An 18201-nucleotide genomic window follows, 5' to 3' on the forward strand; every position below is an offset into this window, starting at 1 on the left:
CTGTACTTGGTTCTGTGATAACAGACATGGGAAATTATTCAGTGCAACAACAGTCACATTCAGTAACACCATGGTTCCAAAGAGTACCCTGCAAAAGAATTGCTCATGTAGCTGCCTCGTGCAGCAAGTATTTTGTTTAGGGGGAGTGCACTGAAAAGCAGCAGAACTGTTTTGTTAACACTCTTTCCTCAGCCTGACTCTTATATTTAATCCAGTCCAAAGAGGCAGACAACGTTGAATTCTCAGTTAGGCTATGTATTAAAGTTTAAATAATCTGGCTGAGATTTCAAAGCCACTTCAGGGATATTTTTTGCCCAGTTCCCATTAATGTGAATGGGAATTGGATCTCCAAATCCGTTAGGCAGCTTTGAAGATCTCATTCTCAGTGCACTAGCTGCAGGCACATGCTGCTGCTTTGTTAAATGAAAGTTGCTGAGCTGATTTACCTCACTGGAGGGATGGGACTTTTCTTCAGTGTCAAATTAGATCTGTAGACAAGCATCTTGTGCTGTATGGGAAATATTCCTCACAGGAGTGTTTTACCCTCCTTACCGATCTATCTCTCTTCTCAGTAATGTTTATTTTGATTTGAAATCCATATCAAACAAGCTCTGGAAGTACAACCGGTACCGCTACATTATGACCTACCATGAGAAGCCATGGCTGCCTCCACCTTTCATCCTCCTGAGCCACATTGGACTTCTCATAAACCGCATCTTTCACCATCGGCCCCCAAATGAGCTGGATCAAGAGGAAGGTGACGTTGGACTAAGTAAGCAGAGCTAAGCTGGGGACCAAAAGAAATAGCTGATGAGGAATGTTTTGCCAGCCTCCCATCACTTTGTAGCTCAGTTCCTAGGAAAAAAAAAAAAAAAAAAAGAGAATCTCTGGGTAGGAGGCTGTTTATTTGGAAAACTGAATTTAACCTGCCTGTCTGAGGACTCTTGTAGGGAAAAAATGACTAGGGGAATGCTTTGCTTTGTGTTTGGCTTTTGCTCTACTACATACTGTGCATCAGTCAAGTTACATCACAACACTGAGCTGAAATAAAGTGACAGCAGCTTTTTCTGTAGGATAGAATAGCCTTATTTTGAAAGAAAGTAAACAATACTGGAAGTATACATTTCTGCACATTTGTCCTGAAAAGATCAACAATTCCTTTTTAATTTCCCAGAGAAAGTAGCCACAGAGCCTGAGGACAGAGGAGATCCAGTGATGGTAGATGCAGAGGGAGAGCATAGGGGCCTCCCACCTCCTCACTGCATGCTTCCCTTTGTGCACTGGCTCATCACTGCACCTTAGCCCCACCTCCTTCACCCTTTGCAACTTGGACTTCTCCACCCCAGGGTCCTTCCTAAAGCCTCATACCTCTTTAAGGTGATGCCAGTTCCCTGTCCCACTGTTGCCAGCTCCTGCAGCTCTGCTAGGAGCTGCCCTAGCCATTGCGAGGAGGGGACCACAAGATGCTGGGATGGGAATGAATACTCAGTAATGGCACTTGGTGGTTGCTGGGGTGAGGCAGGGGAATGGGAAGGAGGAGAGGCTGGTGGCTGTAACCTTATCTAAAAAAACACTGGGAAACATTGGCGCATAGTATTATGCAGCCTCATCCTTTTTGATGCAGCGTACATCCTTGATGCCTAATAACAGAGGTGAGCAGACCCTGACTAGGTTACGCTTCACTTAGGATTTTCTCTGCTGAACATGAATCCCTGAATGTATCTGGCATGCTTACAGATGATTACAGAGTTAAAAAACAGGCTTAATTAATCAATGCTGAGCTGCTTTACTGCTGCTCCCAGGCTCAGCTCCTCTATCATGACTGGATACATCAGCCTGCCTTTGAAGTACCACTGCTTATTTTATATGCATGCATAGTATGTCACTGACGTAGCATAGAGGGTGTCTTACTTGTAAGGTGCATTAGGTGCAAGGAAAAGAGAAACACTGCGTAGCACATCTAAAAATCCTTGGGTAGAAGAGGGCTCATGCCTTGCCTACACTTCTGTCAGAAAGAGACTTTTGTCCTGTATATGTACCTTTGTGTCCCTTTCCTATATGCCTGTGCATTGCTTGGTAAGATTCTTCTACTTAAATTTTGGTGTGGTTATAATTAACTGGTTTTAGCAATGAGGATGCAGTGCCACCCTGTGGAAAATCAATGAAAATACCAAGATACAGAGAGTAAAATCTTGGAGGAAGCAACACAGATGGGTTGGGGGGAAAAGAGCCTAGGAGGTGATCAAGTCTTATTCGGAGTGAGAGGGAGACCCCAGAACACTGCGGGGGGCTTCCCTGCTGAGCTGTGTGTTGCAGCCGAGTACTACATGCTTGTAACAAACATTGCTGTGTTTGTTGGCACAGATAAGCTCCTAGCAAATACAGTGAAGGCTCTGGTATGTAAAAAAGGAAAGAAAAAAGGAGCTTGGAAGATGTGGAGTTTGAATCAGAGAAGCAGCTTTCCACTGTATGCATTTCTTCATACTGACTTACAATCAAATCAGTTCTCTCAGAAGTCTTGGTGTGCTAGAACAGCATCATGAGCAGCCCAAGCTGTGGATTTTTAAACTTTTGAATGTATTCCTTTTCACCCAGTAATCATAGAATTGTAGAATCATAAAACCGTTAAGATTGGAAAAGACCCTTAAGAGCATTGAGTCCAACCGTTAACCTAGCACTGCCAAGTCCACCACTAAACCATGTCCTCAAGCACCACGTCTACCCGTCTTTTAAATACCTCCAGGGATGCAGACTCGACCACTTCCCTGGGCAGCCGGTTCCAATGCCTGACTACCCTTTCAGTGAAGAAGTTTTTCCTAATATCCAACCTAAACTTACCCTCACGCAGCTTGAGGCCATTTCCTCTCATCCTATTGCTTGTTACTAGGGAGAAGAGACTGACCCCACCTCGCTACAACCTCCTTTCAAGTAGTTGTAGAGACCAAAAAGATCTTCCCTCAGCCTTCTCTTCTCCAAACTAAACAACCCCAGCTCCCTCAGCTGCTCCTCGTAAGACTTGTTCTCCAGATGCTTCACCAATTCCGTTGCCCTTCTTTGGACACTCTCCAGCACCTCCATGTCCTTCTTGTAGTGAGGGGCCCAAAACTGAACCCAGTACTCGAGGTGCAGCCTCACCAGTGCCGAGTACAGGGGCACTATCACCTCCCTGGTCCTGCGAGCCACACTATTCCTGATACAAGCCAGGATGCCATTGGCCCTCTTGGCCACCTGAGCACACTGCTGGCTCATGTTCAGGTGGCTGTCAACCAACACCCCCAGGTCCTTTTCCACCAGGCAGCTCTCCAGCGACTCCTCCCCAAGCCTGTAGCATTGCATGGGGTTGTTGTGACCCAATTGCAGGACCCGGCACTTAGCCTTGTTGAATCTCATACAGTTGGCCCCGGCCCAATGATCCAGCCTGTCCAGGTCCCTCTGTAGGGCCTTCCTACCCTCTAGCAGATCGACACTTGCACCCAACTTGGTGTCATCTTTGAAATCTTTGTAAGTCTTACATATCTTTAGCTAAGTCTTGTGAGTCACACATGTATAACAAAATACAGGAAAAACTTTGGGAGAAAATACATCTCTCTGAGGAGCCATTTGGGTATGTACTTTTGAGGCTTTAAAAGGGAGTCTACTGGAATTTTTGTCAGTGTTGTTTTGCTTCCTGTCTAAGGAAAAATAAAAACCACGTTTACATGTGTTTGGCATGTTGAGTCTCTATGCATAAGCTGAAATTTATGGAGTTAGGTCTGATTAATTCTTTTCAAGGGAGGGGGAGGAAACCTGTTCTGACAGTTTGCTTTTTTTCTCATGGATGCTTCATACCAAGTCCTATCTCCTTTGTTCAGAGCTGTACCTGAGTGATGAGGAGTTAAAAAAACTACATGACTTTGAGGAACAGTGTGTGGAAAAATATTTTCATGAGAAGAACGAAAGCCTGAGTTCCAGTGACAGTGAAAGGATCCGTGTGACAACAGAAAGGTGTGTTTTGCTGCAGATTTGTGCTCTTTGTATACATTTGTCATATAAAAAGACTTTGATAAGCTAATGCTTTCAGAACAGGTTATGGCCACTGTGAACATGAAGAGCAATAACGTGCATAGGCCTTGCTAATGTGATGGAAATGTAATATATCTGTTTGAACTGCATGGCAGGCCTGGCTGGGAAGCCTTGCGGGCAGAATTGTATCCCCAGATGTGTGCAGTGTGCAGGTGGTTAAAGGGGTAGAGTATGGTATTGCTCAGTTTCACTTCTGCAGACCAGGTAGCACCATGAAAACATGCCAGAGTATGGCATAAAATACATATTTTTATTTAAAGGCTTAGCAGTGTAGGAACGCTGTGAGAGAATTGCTTGTGATTGAGTATAACTGCTGTTTACAGAAATAACCATATAACCATTGCAGCATTATCTGCAATATAGTGTCTTGGTTTGCAAAATGTCAATACACAACTGTCAAGGGGGTTTCAAAACTCTCAGTATTGGTCTAATTTAGCTTTCTATTGAAATCAATGGCAAAGCTGCCATTAAGTTTAATGGGAAGAGTTGAAGAAAGTGAGCACTATAAAAAGTCTTACTGAATGCCAATACTGATCTCATCTAATAAATTTGTTCTGGCTAGAGAAAGATACCCTCTTAATCTTTGCCTGTTCATAATCTTATTTTCTGCATACTAAAAGAAAACACACAAGCAAAATGAATGTCCCCTGTAAAAGAAATAAAATAAGTAGCTTTGTTCAAAAGCTGCAGAATCGATTACAGCAAGAAGATTTCATTTAGTGCATAAATATAGACCTGGAAAGGAATTTTTTTTCTGAGTGCAAAGGTGAAACACACTTCATAGCATTGCATAACATTAAAACAAGAAATTAATTTAGGTGAATAAAGTATTTTGTAACACTGGTCTTTGATTTTATTCAGCTATTGGTTAAATACTACATCTTTTAGTTTCTCAGTGACAAAGGAAAGGAGCAACTTTTGCATATTGCCTGCAGCTAGTTTATCATTGTCTAGTGATAGAGAACCAGAGTGAGTATCTTTAGGAGATGTGAAGATAATAATTTGGTTAAAATTGTACCATTCCAGGCCAAGAAGTTCTTGCACTGTTCACTGGGGATTTGAAGAACGTAAAAAAAGGCTTTGGTTTTTGGGCAGTTGAATTTTACCTGAAGATAACTGATGGCATCAGACATACAGAATCTGTTCCCAGAGGCCAAATAGGTTGTTGGGAAGACCCTCTTCCCAGCAGTCTCCAGTATTTGAAAAATGCAAGAGTATCTGTAGGTTTGTGTGAGCCTTGTCCTTCTCGTGCTTGCACAAGAAATGTAGAAATGCAGGATGACTGGCTGACAAGTATACTTTACAGCATTTTACATTTGCAGCAATAGCCAATGCAGCATTTCCAAAGCTGTGTCCTGCTATCCATTGTTTAGTAGTTCTATGGCAAGGAATGGACATTAGTAGGAAAATAGCAGTTTTTAAAATAGATACCCCTTGAGCAAAAAACCTGTTCCCTTAACAGTCACTGGCTGTTGGCCCAGTAATCTGAATGACATATATTGTAAGTTTGGATGGGTTTTGTCAAATATAGGTATTCATGGGAATGGAAGTCACCATTAAAAAAAAATTAAGGGCTGTTTAAACACTGACTTTTTGAAATGTGTTAATGGCTTCCTTCATCACCTGGCAAACAGAAGTAAGGATCTGTGTTTGGTATTTTAATTATCTTTTCTTTTTCCACCTAGAGTGGAGGAGATGTTTCTGCAGCTTAAAGAAGTGCATGAGAAGGTATTTTACATCAAGGAGTCTTTACTCTCCCTGGACAGCCAGCTAGGACATTTACAAGACCTGTCTGCCTTGACAGTGGACATCCTGAAAGTGCTTTCAGCTGTAGACACCTTGCAGGTGGAAGAAGCCTTACTGGCTGACACAGAACATCGAACCTGTAGGAAGTTGCCCCATAGCTGGAGCAATGTGCTCTATTCCAAGACTTTGAGCAGCCTAGAGTGTTTGTATGACAAGAAGTACCACTACTACAGCATGCCACCCTCCCTCTTACGGAGCTTGGTAAGGAGTCAGTGGCCATCAGAGTGCAAAGACCACATATTGAGGACTGAGACTAACAAGGTGGTAGAAGACAGCTCTCAAAAGATAGAAATAGAAAGTGACACACTCACTTCGGGAGTATCCTCTGAGACTAAGTCAACCCCTAGGTATGGACAATTTTTGTTGGTGCCCCCTGACCATCAGGGAGGGTCTTTCTCTGAGGATGTCACCTTAAATTTGTCCTTTTTGAGCACTCCTGCCAAGTACAGGGACAATGTATTCAGAGATGAACTGCAAAGTAGCATTGTGGTGCAGCAAAACTTGCAGAGTGTCAGCCTCATTGGAAAAGAGCCAGAAGATTGTCAATGGAGCCAGAGAGATTTTGTTACTCATTTGCCGTCAGAAAACACCAATGCCATAGAGGCTGATCATCCTCTTGGTCTCCAGCCATCGCTGGGTATTGAAGAGAGTGCGGCACCCTCCTGCGATGACAGGGAAGAAACTGAAGGTGGTTATGTGAACTGGGGATTCTCTGAAGGTGATGAAAAAGGGGTTTTCAGCTCAGGGAAGAAACGAAAGAAGGCCCTGTGTATACATTCCACCTATAACAGTGACTGCAATTGCACCGGTAGTCCTCCCAGGCATGTCCAGATAAGAGAATCAAAGTCCTTTTCCTACAACTCTGACAGGTCACGTCACAGCAGCATCATCTCTCAGAACAAGCTAAAACGCAGCACCTCCTTCTGGATCAGCCCACTCTGGAGGGACTGGAGTTTCTGCAGGAGCAACAGCTTACAGTCTGCTAAGAAAGAGAAAAGAGGGAAAACCTGCAAAGCCATAGGTGGTAACTATAAAACACTACACCTGTACAGTATCTTCTACTGGGGAGCCGAAGGTGTTCTAAAAATGTTTCCTTTGCAGCCAGGAGGTATTAGCTGCAGTTGAGGGTAGTAGCAGAGAGTTACTCCCTCACTTTCTCTGTGCTGGGTCTGACTGCTGTAGGGAATTTCTGAAGTGTGCCTGGTATCCAACTGCACCAGATCTGTGTGTCAGCTGCCCTGATTCCTATGGCTGTGGCTACACAGCCAGGGTGACAGAGGGACTGTGCTCACTCTGGGGAGGTCTCCTGCTCTGTGGGTGCAATGCAAGAGTTGCAGGAGCCAAAATAAATTACACAGTCCCTAAGAGATATATTAGCAGTATCATAGGTCAGATGGATGCATGGAGAATGAAGAGGTATACATTTTTATAGCCAGTTTAAAACCCTCCCTTGTCTACCACCAAGTTTGCTTACCAACAGCTAAAATATAGCAGATTCCAGTTCTAAGTATGAATAGTATGAAATGATAGATAACATTTGTTGTTTTATATCTTGTGATGGTGCACATTTTTGCACTGAACTGCGGGAGTATTAGCTTTGGGTGTCACAAGTCTTTCTCAGCTTGCTTTGGAGATCTGCCAACTCTCAGTCTTATCAGATCTTCTCTTAGTAAACAAAAGCTCTGTAGCTTAATGGTGTTTTTTGACTCTTTCCCACAGAGTCTTTACCATCCAGTGAGCTACACCACAGTGAGGCAACAAAAGCAAAACAACAAAACAGAGACAGAAAGTCTGGGAGAATAAAGAAGAATCAAAAACCCCTTCAGGTGCCGGTATGTGCAAATGCAAGAGAATCACATATCCCATAGCTGTCTTTTTCATTCATTAAGAGCAGTTCTGCAGTGTGGCTTAGTTGAAAATGTATGCATTTAAAATGCTGCACACAAATTGGGGCGTCTTTTTTGTGTGTCTGGCTTTGGTTTAATTTCACTTTTGTTTGAATGTGTGGGATTTCAGTTGTGAACATGTTGAAGTCTATGGACTTTGCTAGATAGTATACAAGGAGTGTTATTGATTTTACACAGAAAGGAATTAATCCTTGCACTTTGGCTGGCAGGAGGACTTGGGAAGGCTTCATATGCTCTAGGATAGACTGAAGGAGTGGTAAGCCACATACAGGCAGTGTGCAACTGTAAACAAGCAAGCCAGGCCTCATAATGTTGTCTTCTGCCTACAAGAGTCCCGCAATGTTTTCTCTGAATCCGTCAGAGAAATTTAGCACATTGCAGACAGCATATTGATTGTGTCATATATGTGGGGCAACTTTTATAACTGTATGTATGTGTACATGTATAAAAATCTATTTATAAAGTTATAAAGACATTTCCCAGATCTTTGTCAGCTGGAAAGAGTTATCTCTGTTTAATGAGGTGAAAGCTGAAGATTGCCTTGTTTACATAAGATGCTCAGGTCAGCAACAGATCTTAGACTTGAACTTTGAGACTTAATACCGCTGAAGGTATTCTGAGGGACTTGGAACTTTGTTTTAAAAAGCTGTAGTGCTAGATCTTTCATCAGTAGTATTTACTAGACAAAAGTAATGTGTCTTCTACAACTTGTAACAAAAATGAGAAAATCTGTTTCTCAGTTGGGAGCGAGTTCAGTCATTGGCATTTCAGTGACGCTCTGAAAGGCCACATCATCGGCTGTGAGAGGAACTGCAGAGGTGCTAGTCTTCCTATAAATCGCATGTTATTTTGTCTGTGTCTTGCCAGGTGATTAGAGTGGATGATTGTCCCCAGAACACCCAAGTGAGCTCAGAGCCCGCAGAGATCAATGTCTGGGATGAGCAAGAGAAACACAGCAAGAACTGGCTCACTGTGTCTAATTTCAGTCAGCTAAGTATGTGATATTTTGCAGACAGTGAAATTCAGAACAGCTTTTAAAAAGAAGCAGTAAATAAAAAGTCACAAATTCAAAGCGTCATCAACTGCTTTCACCTCATGGCATAATTTTTACAGAATTAGAATTAGGCTGCAGTCACACACAACTTGGTTATTTGCTGTGTCACTGCAGAGGCAAAAGGGGCATAGGTTGGATGGAAGGTCAGTTAAATCTTTCGAGGAGTGCTGCTGGTCTCACATAGGAGATGGTAAAGTACTGATCCTCAGAAATAAGTGGGAAGCAAGGAGGATGATATCCTTGTCTTCTCTCCTGAGGTGTCTTCTAAAGCAGCATCCTGGCTAATTGCAAAAATAAACTCTCTCGTGAATTTCTCAGGGCATTTACACTCACAGGCGGTGCTGCTATACTGTATCTGCTGGCAGATCCTCTGCATGCATTATTCATTACTCATTGCTCAGAAACACATCCTCCAAAGGGAATAAATGAATTCTGTATCGTCTCTGTTGGAATGAAAAGGGAATGGCATTCTTACTCTTCTTTTAGTAATTCTCCAGCTCTTTCATTCTCAGAAATCCTTTGCATAGTTCATCTTATCTTTCAGCTTTGCTGTGATGTGGCTCACTGGCTTCATCCTGTGAGCTGCTGGGAGACACACCAGGGAATGCTGTGACTCAGCACAGCATGGTCTGAGAAGGGCTGTGCCCCTCCAAAATCTGCTGACAGAGAATGGAAACAGTCCATTTTAACCCTATGATATTCTGTTATTGCTCTTATAGCCCATTACATGTTTGCTGGGGCAATATGGTATATAGGTGTTTAGTTTGTAGCACTGCATAGGTGTTTAGTTTGTAGCACTAGGGCTGTTCATTTACACTCTGGAAATAGCTGACACCTGCTCTTTTTGCTAGGTTTGGAACATCTCAGTTACATGCACCAGAAAATGAAAAATCAAGACATCGGTAGGCATACCATACCATTCTGTGATTACCTGAGGCATTGTCGAGAGGTAAGACCTAAGATTACACATCCTAGTCCATAGTTTTGGCTGGGATGAGCCCAGGGTAGCTTTACTGACGTCCCTGGACTTGCCGCTATAGGTTCTTTGTCATGAAATACCTCTTGAGAGATGAGGAACTTTGTTGTCTGCCGGCACAGCGTATGTGTGCGAGTAAATGAATAATTTAACCGCTGTTAACACTCTATTAAGATTATTGAAGTAGGATGTTAAATTATTGAGTCACGGAGTGGTTCTGAGTATGAAGAAGTTGATCAGAAATGATGCATGTGTTGATGTTTCATTAGGCAATGAGTGAGCACACAGCTTGGTCTTGAACCTGTGGGCAGAATTGGTTAGCAGGGTGAAGTAAATTTTGGAAAGTTGGCTAGATAGCCCTTAATCTGTCACACAGAGATAGTTATTTCTTGCAAAGTGAGAGTTAAATATTGATAACAATTGCAGAGCTTAGATTTCTTAGCCACTGGCTTATCGACACCATATCTTATTATTTATCAGAATTAATTTGCAGCTCCATAATGTAAAGGTCCTATGCCTGTGTAAATCAACATAGGCTCATTGACTTTGATGGAGCTAGACCAGTCTATTTTTTTTCCTGAAGACTGAGGGCAGGAATCTGGATTATAGAAACTTCTCTCTGTTTTAAAATGGTGTAGCTAATGGAAGAAAATGTATCTTTCACTACATTGCATAGGGGTATCTCAGACGTATGAAAGGAAATTAACAAAGAATAAATTAAGAAAAGGAACTGTGAAATAATCCTTTCCTTTTCCTTTTTCAATGGCACCCTTTTTGCCTGTTTTACTTCTAGCGCTCTTGATTACTAAAATGGTGATCTTTAAAAGCCTAGCCTATTTTTCACTATAAATGCTATGAGTTGCCTTTTTTTTTTTTTTTTAAAGGAATAAAAATAAACCAGATATAGTTTCAGGTCTACTGTTCTGAGTGCTGTAGAATTTGAATACCAAATACCAGGGAAGAGAGCTTGAATCTAAATTTTATGAATGGCAGGTTTTTGTATGAAAGAGGAGAGAGAGAAATAATAGAAATAAATTTACTGATTTTGTATTCTGTAAAACCTGAGCTTGGAATCTAAATCCATAAATCTTTGAAATGTAAAACACGAGGTCAGACAAGCAAAATAAAGATACAGTCAGGGTAACTGTGTGAAGGGACCAAATAATCTGGTGCTTCAAAACTCATATTAAGATGTCTTGGGTAAAACTCGAGGGTGGAATTTTTGAAGTTCTCAGAAGAATTCCACTGATTACAGCAGGATTGGAGTTAGGCTGAAACTAGTAACTTCCAGAACACTAGCTTCAAATTATTTATTCTTTCAAGACACAGCCTCCAGTACCTACTGGGTTGCTCGCCTCTCCTTATGTCCTGTCTGGGTTATGAGAGTTTATATGTATTGCTAAGATGTAACAATGTTGCTGCATCCAACTGTTCCGCTTGGAGTACAATGTATTTTAAAGAAATGTATTTTTCCTAAAGTGGTGCTTCTCACATTTAGCCATTGAACACCGGTGTTTCAGAAATCCCTCCTGATGGGTAGCAGGGAGCAAAGCAAGGGTGTGTGTAGGAAGGTTTTGATTTTGGTTTTGGTTTTGTTGAAGATTTTTTTCATCTGCAAGGCAAGCTACAAGGTGAAAATATGAGTGAAATACAAATATTGTGAGTTAAGTTTCAGATAATATTAAAAAATGAATTTTAGTTAATTTATCTTTAAACTTTGTTGTCTTTGAACTTTTTTGGGAGGCTCTGTTTCTTTTGAGGATTGAAATCTTCCTGACTACTATTCAGAAGAATAATTCCATTTCTGACTAGCACATTAGGAGGACCCGGCTGGCCCAATTTTCCCTAATACGGCTGGAAGTTTAAAAGACTATTTGAGTACTTCTTTAACTATAAGACCTGGAAAATATGTGATCTAAATATCACTGAAAAGCTGCTCAGTCTGTTACCTTCTTCTGTTACAGAGGTTTATGGTGCATTTTATTTTCAACAACTGTAAAACCTATCCCTAAATTGGAATTTTCCAAAATAAAGAGAGTTCTCTAATACTGTCTGTATTAGAAGACCTTTAGTACTCTTTTGTGAGTGTGTTGAGATATAGGTGGGTACCTGAGTATTTTATTCAAAGGTATGGAGACAGCATGGAAAACTGTAATGTGAGCAAATTAGTTCCATTTTTGTGTAGGTATGGCAATGCTGTGATTCTTGTGCCAGTCAGTGTCATTATTCATGCTGACAATAAGTATAACAATAAGTGTTTTCAAGAGTTTACCTTTTTGAGTTGTGCAGTGTGTATATGAAAGTGATGTGCAGATTTTACTAGTAAAAGTATCTCTCTTCTTTACAGGATTTGAGTAATACCATATTTGGAACCACCAAGAAAAGTAATCTGAACAGGAACTTCTCGTATGTATTATTAGTATATTAAGATATTCCTCGCGTGCTTTTAGAAAAAGAGTTCTATACATTCTGCAGGTTTCCACTTCAGTTCTGCAATATACTTAAGATATATAAGATAGATGTATATAAGATATATGAGGTATATATATGTAAGATATATATACGATGAGAAATTTATGTGAAATGAGGAGTTAAGGCAATTTGGTCTATTTAAGTTTTTTTAAATGAAACCCTTATTAATGGAGATAAAGGAGATCCATTTAAACAAAGTGTATAGTTTTAGGTGGAATAAACACTCCTTTTTATTCCAACAATAATCCAGTTTTCTAATTCAATCACTAAGATCACCATAGCATCTTTAACTAGCCATTATTCCAATCTAGTGAGCATGAAAAGTTGCATTTGCTTTTGCTGTGCAAATTGCATCGTTCGAATTTTAATAATTAAAACGCTAGCTGCTCCTGAAAGCTTCTCGCATTCTCAGATTAATCTCTTTTGTACTGAGTGTGCACATTTACAAAATACTTAGCTTGGTTTTCTGAATAGGTTTTCAATAGGTATTAAGCTTTGATTATATTTAGTGAAAATATACTTATTTCAAAAGTATTTTCAATTTTATCGTGTGTTTTTTGATTTTTTTTTCCAGCTCAATTGATCATTATCTTAATATTGTGGGTATTTTTTCCACATGCAGTGCTGTCTCTATGTTGCTTTTCCTCTTCTTTCCTATTTTGATAAAATTCTTTTATATCTCTTATCTCTCTTACTTAGTAACACTGTGGATGTCATAAATAAAAGACACTAGAAAGCTGTCACATGCCATGTGATTTCACCATGGGAAGAGGAAAAAAGATACTGTGTTTTTTACCCATCCTGTTGTGGTTTTTTGTTGGTTTTTTTTTTGTTTGTTTGTTTGTTTGTTTGTTTTACCCAGTCATTTATAGGCAGTAGGCAAACTGCATACTTACCAGCAGGACTTACAGGCCTATGAATGGCCTGATTCTGTCACTTAGTCTGTTGTCTTCAGTGGGATCTCTCCAGTCTGTGAGGTGAATCATATCCGCTGTCTTCTGTAACAAAGACTGCTTTAATGTTAATGCTGATGCTGTAGTCTCTGCAGCCTTGCTAGTCCAAAGGACCATCAGTTTAAGAGGTCTGTTTTTGTGCAAGCAATGGGAATGGCATATGTAGCTCTGAATACATCTCAGCATTGTTTGAAAAATGAACAATTGGGTATGTGATTGAAGTGGTCTTTAACTGATACTGTTATTACAGTGTAAACGATATGAACAGCAGTGCAGAACTGAGCAGCTCAACATAAAGCAGGGAAAGAAACATGCAGAAAACTGTGGCTGTTCTTCAGTAACTGAAGATTATTTGCTGATTGTTGCAATGAGCAAAGTTGCACTGAGGGTTATTTTGTTTTATGATTGCCGATCAAACCTTTGTGAGTTTTGCCTTCACATAGAAGACATCTCTTTATAGGTACCAGTGCTAGCTTAATGACAGAAATTTGGGAGTAAAATATCAAATGTTTGCTTTTAAACAGGTTGAGAACTTCAGAGGAAACTGACAGTAAGTTTTTGGTTGCTTGTCACTCATTTTGATTCCTCTCTGCAAATCTTACTCTGACAATTCTGAAGTACAAAATCCAAAAGGAAGTTAATTTACTATAGTTGGAGGGTTATAGGAAAATGTTCAACTGTTATATCATATGTTAGTTACTAAATTGTACTTGAAAGTGAAAGATTTTTTTATGAGGGCATATTTTTCTTGGGGTAACTTCAAAATCTTGAAAGAAAAGAATTTATTTTTACTCTAGTCTGCCCAGTAATGTTGTCCTTTTCAGCAGGAAGAAACTCTTTAAGATGATGGTGCTGCTTTCATCCCTGGCAGTCTGAGAGACCTCCTGAGTTAAAGCAGGGTTTATACCTGAGGATAGGTTGTGATATAGAATTTTTAATGTAGGCTTGATTTTTCAAGTTGCAGTTTGGTGTGATTCCTGTTTGTGTGGTTTCCCTGAAATTATGCAATCAGTGAAGGACTGAATTTATTATGAAATGGCCAATGAAGAAATTCAAGGTTATAGCGAGGAATGACTGTTCCACCAAAGTAGAGTGCTAGTTAACTTCACTTGTATTTGTTGCCTTTTAGTCTATCTTCCAGTTTTCCTGACATGCCACTTAGCTGTAAGAAGCTGAGCAGCTGCGCATCTATCTCTTTTTAAGACTAGCTGTGATGCAGAAACAATTCGCTCTTAAGACTTATCTCCCCTTCAAGGGCTGCTCTTTCTGGGTCTGGCTGTGCACAAAACGCTGCAGTGCTGAAGCACACTGCTGCAAGCGTAGTGCGTTCTGGGGCTGCTCTCTAGAGCTCACCATTGCTTTGATTAAAATCCAGTTTTCTGATCCTCAAAAGGAATGACTTAGCCCCCATTCCACTTTTCATGTTTGTTGTTTTACAACATATGAAAAACAACAAAACTAGTTGGGTCCAGCAAGAAAGAGAGCAAAAGGGACCTTCAGTCACCAAGGGCACTCAGTGGAAATGCTGGCCCTTCCTCCAACATGTATTTATGTTTTTTATTTAAGATCTCTTTCACTAGAAAAGGGAATATATGCAAGTAAAATACACCAAGAAGAAAAGTGTAATGTTCAAATATTTTGATGAAGATTCAGCTTTGATTATCTAATTTTTCAGAAGTAAAAGTAGAACAGTGTGCATATTTTCTGAAATCTGTCATTTTGAAGGATTGTTTTCCAATAGAACAAAGTGATTTCATCTAATTAATGGAAACATGCTTGTTAATCTTCGTTTTATTAAAAAGACTTTTTATAAAACAAAGATTTTTGGACCAAATTTGATCTGGCTGTGCCTGTTAAATATGTAACCACAGAAACTGTTTGTCTGTTTGTATTTTAACAGCATTCTAGATGTTGCGGGTTAATGGGACAGTATTATTATAACTTTGGTGTAATAGAATAGTTAATGGAATGCTTAATGACTGAGGATGGAGTTGGAAAAATCATGCCTTTGGGAGGCTGTGGAGCATGATGGACAGCAAAGTGCTTTTAATATCCCAGAGGTGTAATTGGCTTAGAGAAGCTACATGTCCTTGAGGTTAATATCACAAGTTTCCCACCATTTCCCTGAATAAATAAATCATCTGGCTATATTACGTTGATGACTAAAATCTGCCAATATACTGTACATTATAACGCAGTTAAAGCCTATTAGTAATTCTCCTGTTTAGAATGCCGAGGCAGTAATTCTGATTAATCTGTTTCATGACAAATTCTGGGATGGAAGGAATTCAAAAATCATGCATTTATCTCTGCTATAATAATTAATCTAATGATCCTTTAAACATTATTTCAGATATCTTTGCCTGCTTGAAAACATCTCAAGATCTGCATCATCACTACTCAGGTAAGCAGGAGGCACCAGAATGATAGCTGAGTAATTTAACAAATTAAAAAGAACATTAGTTCTTCTCTTGTCATCCTCTGTGATTTTCACTTTGAAGAGTTGCACAGTTGCCCACTGCTAAGAAGGTTCTGTATTAATTCATGCCTAACACTCCAGTGAGGAAATTATGAATTATTTTCTTGCTGCTAATTGCTCCATTCCGGGTATTTCTGGCACATCCAGAGCAGAATGTAGATAATCGCTTTCAAAATATCAGTGGAAACAGTGAATAGAGCTCTGATTCTGGGGGGGGGTACGGTGGGATGGGGGGAGGGCACTCATTTGTTTATAGCTGTCACTTCCCCTCACACCTCCCACATCCTCCTTTGTACTGTGTGGAATTGGTTTCTTCAGTTAATTGGTCCTGTACTACTTAATCTGTGTTTATATACCTATGAACTCCTGGAAATCTGGCAGGGAATAAATCATTTGGATGCTAATTGCCTGCAGTCCTGTCTTTTCCTGAACTGAATATGCACAGATTTTCCCATAAGGCTTGGATTTCAGTTTTTCCTGGAGGAGAGCTGTGGAGAGCTTGCCAGTAGATGTCTCTGTTGCCTGCAGGACTTGGCCTCCTTTAAAGGGAAGCCTAGGGTAAACCAGAAGCATTAGCAGCCTGCTGAAGTTCAAAAAACTATGCGATTTTCACTGGGAGTAACACTTCCTGGTTTGTAATCAGTGTACAGGAGGAATTTCTCTGACATCGTGGCGTTGTTGCAGTGATTAATTTGGCTCTTGTCAGGCATGCTGTTTGAGATTAGGTAGGACTTTTTAGAACAAATGAGGGTGGTTTCCATTATGAGTTGACAAATGTCTCGAGAGGTTTCCAGTGTAGGTTTTTTTTCCTCAGGAAGACCGGGGTGGAATTCAGCCAACTAAGCCCAAAAGTTTGATACTAAAATCCTGCAGCATATACTGCTTATGCATTATTTTTGCTATCACGTTGTGCAGGCAAATACAGTTCTGACTCTCTGCGCACCCAAAAGAACTTGAGTTTTGACTCAAGTTCAGCAGCTGGTGCAAGTCCACATTGCTTCTGGAGGCTCTAGAGTGAGTACTGGCAGGGTCTGACAGATGGCACAGGTCTGGCAGCTCAGAGGAGCTTATAAGTTCATATCCTTGTCCCTGCTATGCACTAATTTGGTGACTAGAGCATGTTCCTAGTGAGGCATCAAGGGAGGACCTTGTTTTTCAGTCCATGCTCCAAAACTATTCAGGCATGTTAACCAATGCCTGTTGAATTCAGAATATGTAAACAAGCCTTGAAGTGGAGCCTGAAATGCAGAGCTTCTCCAATGAGGACCCTAATTCATACGTTGGCATGTCATGGGTCCCCTTTGCTCTCTCCTTCTGGGCTAAATAATGTCTAATTAATTTCTGCTCAGACAAGTAATCTTAAAAAGAAGGACAGATGGTGTCCAAGGTCTGGAAGAGTCTGCCATCAGGGCTTTTTGGTTACTCTGCAGAGAAGCACAGCTCTGCTGTGGTTCACTCTCTGCTTTGCATGCTAGTTTTGTCTTCAGCCCTTGAATAGGGATATTAGGCAGTCAGCCCTGTAGCATCTGAGTTGCCTCCTTGTTGTAGTCTTACCCTCTTTGTGGTTAACTTCACACCTCTCTTCCCCTTCGTGATAACTGAGTCATTGTGAGGACAAATCCATAAATGTTTAGTTGACACTGAAGTTTTGAAGGTGTTTGCCTGAGAAATAAGCTTCCAATTAGGGAGATATAATAATGTTACTGATGTTGTTTGGCGAGAAGCCCAGATGAAGAAACAGTGCTCCGTGCAGGGCAAGCTTGGGTTTTCCTGTGATGGCTTGCTAAATTCCCGGGTGCTTCTGAGCCTGACAGAGACAGGCAGTGAGGGCAGCTGGGGCCAATGTATCTCATTGGCACAGTGTGAATGTTGCTGCACTCAAGCCAGCAAGAGGAGGAAATAGTGGCAGCTCTCAGTGGAAGGAGGAGGACAGAGTTAGCAGAAGCAGTCCTTCTAGCCAAGGTGCAAGGGTCTTATCCCAGAGAGCCTGTTTCCTTCGAAGAAGAGAATCAATGAGTGGGAGAAAGAGTGGCAGCTGATGCTTGTGAGGTAGCATGGGCGTGCAAAGGGGAGTTACTAGCTGGGTAGAATGGTGATCAGATCTGATACAGGATCATGCTGCAGCCTCCTTGGCTTTGTACACTACAGTAAAGCACTACCAGAAGTTCTTGAAACTCAGTCAGCTTGTTGTTTATTTGGTATAGTGGTGAATTCTATGTTGTTTGCAGCTGTTGAAAGAAACAACTTGATGAGACTTGCTCAGACCATACCATTTACACCAGTCCAGCTCTTTGGTGAGTACCAACTTCCTGGTTATGTTTTTTGCTTTATAAATAGTCAGTGCATTATCTTTTTAAAGACTGTGTTTGAGAAATTTTCTTGGATTAATTTCAGCAGTTCTTCTTTTTTAAAAGAGGTGAACTGGGATAGAATTGTAGTCATGCAGTAATTCAGGGACTTTTGGAGGTCATCTGGTCCAACTCCCTTTGCGG

General features: G+C 40.7%; 1 protein-coding gene across 1 annotated transcript in view; it reads left to right on the forward strand.

The window, feature by feature from the left end:
• TRPM6 (transient receptor potential cation channel subfamily M member 6) overlaps positions 1–17964 on the forward strand; it is a 77609-nt gene extending 59645 nt beyond the window's left edge. The window contains exons 24-32 of the mRNA XM_082337157.1: positions 573–772; positions 3852–3984; positions 5748–6892; positions 7588–7700; positions 8643–8769; positions 9681–9778; positions 12153–12211; positions 15584–15634; positions 17938–17964. Coding sequence (XP_082193283.1) covers positions 573–772; positions 3852–3984; positions 5748–6892; positions 7588–7700; positions 8643–8769; positions 9681–9778; positions 12153–12211; positions 15584–15634; positions 17938–17944 — 1933 coding nt within the window. The 3' untranslated portion in view covers positions 17945–17964. The remainder of the gene's footprint in view (positions 1–572; positions 773–3851; positions 3985–5747; positions 6893–7587; positions 7701–8642; positions 8770–9680; positions 9779–12152; positions 12212–15583; positions 15635–17937) is intronic.
• The last annotated feature ends 237 nt before the right edge of the window (positions 17965–18201 follow it).

The sequence above is a fragment of the Platalea leucorodia genome (assembly GCF_965183815.1).
Source record: "Platalea leucorodia genome assembly, chromosome: Z".
Taxonomy (NCBI): Eukaryota; Metazoa; Chordata; class Aves; order Pelecaniformes; family Threskiornithidae; genus Platalea; species Platalea leucorodia.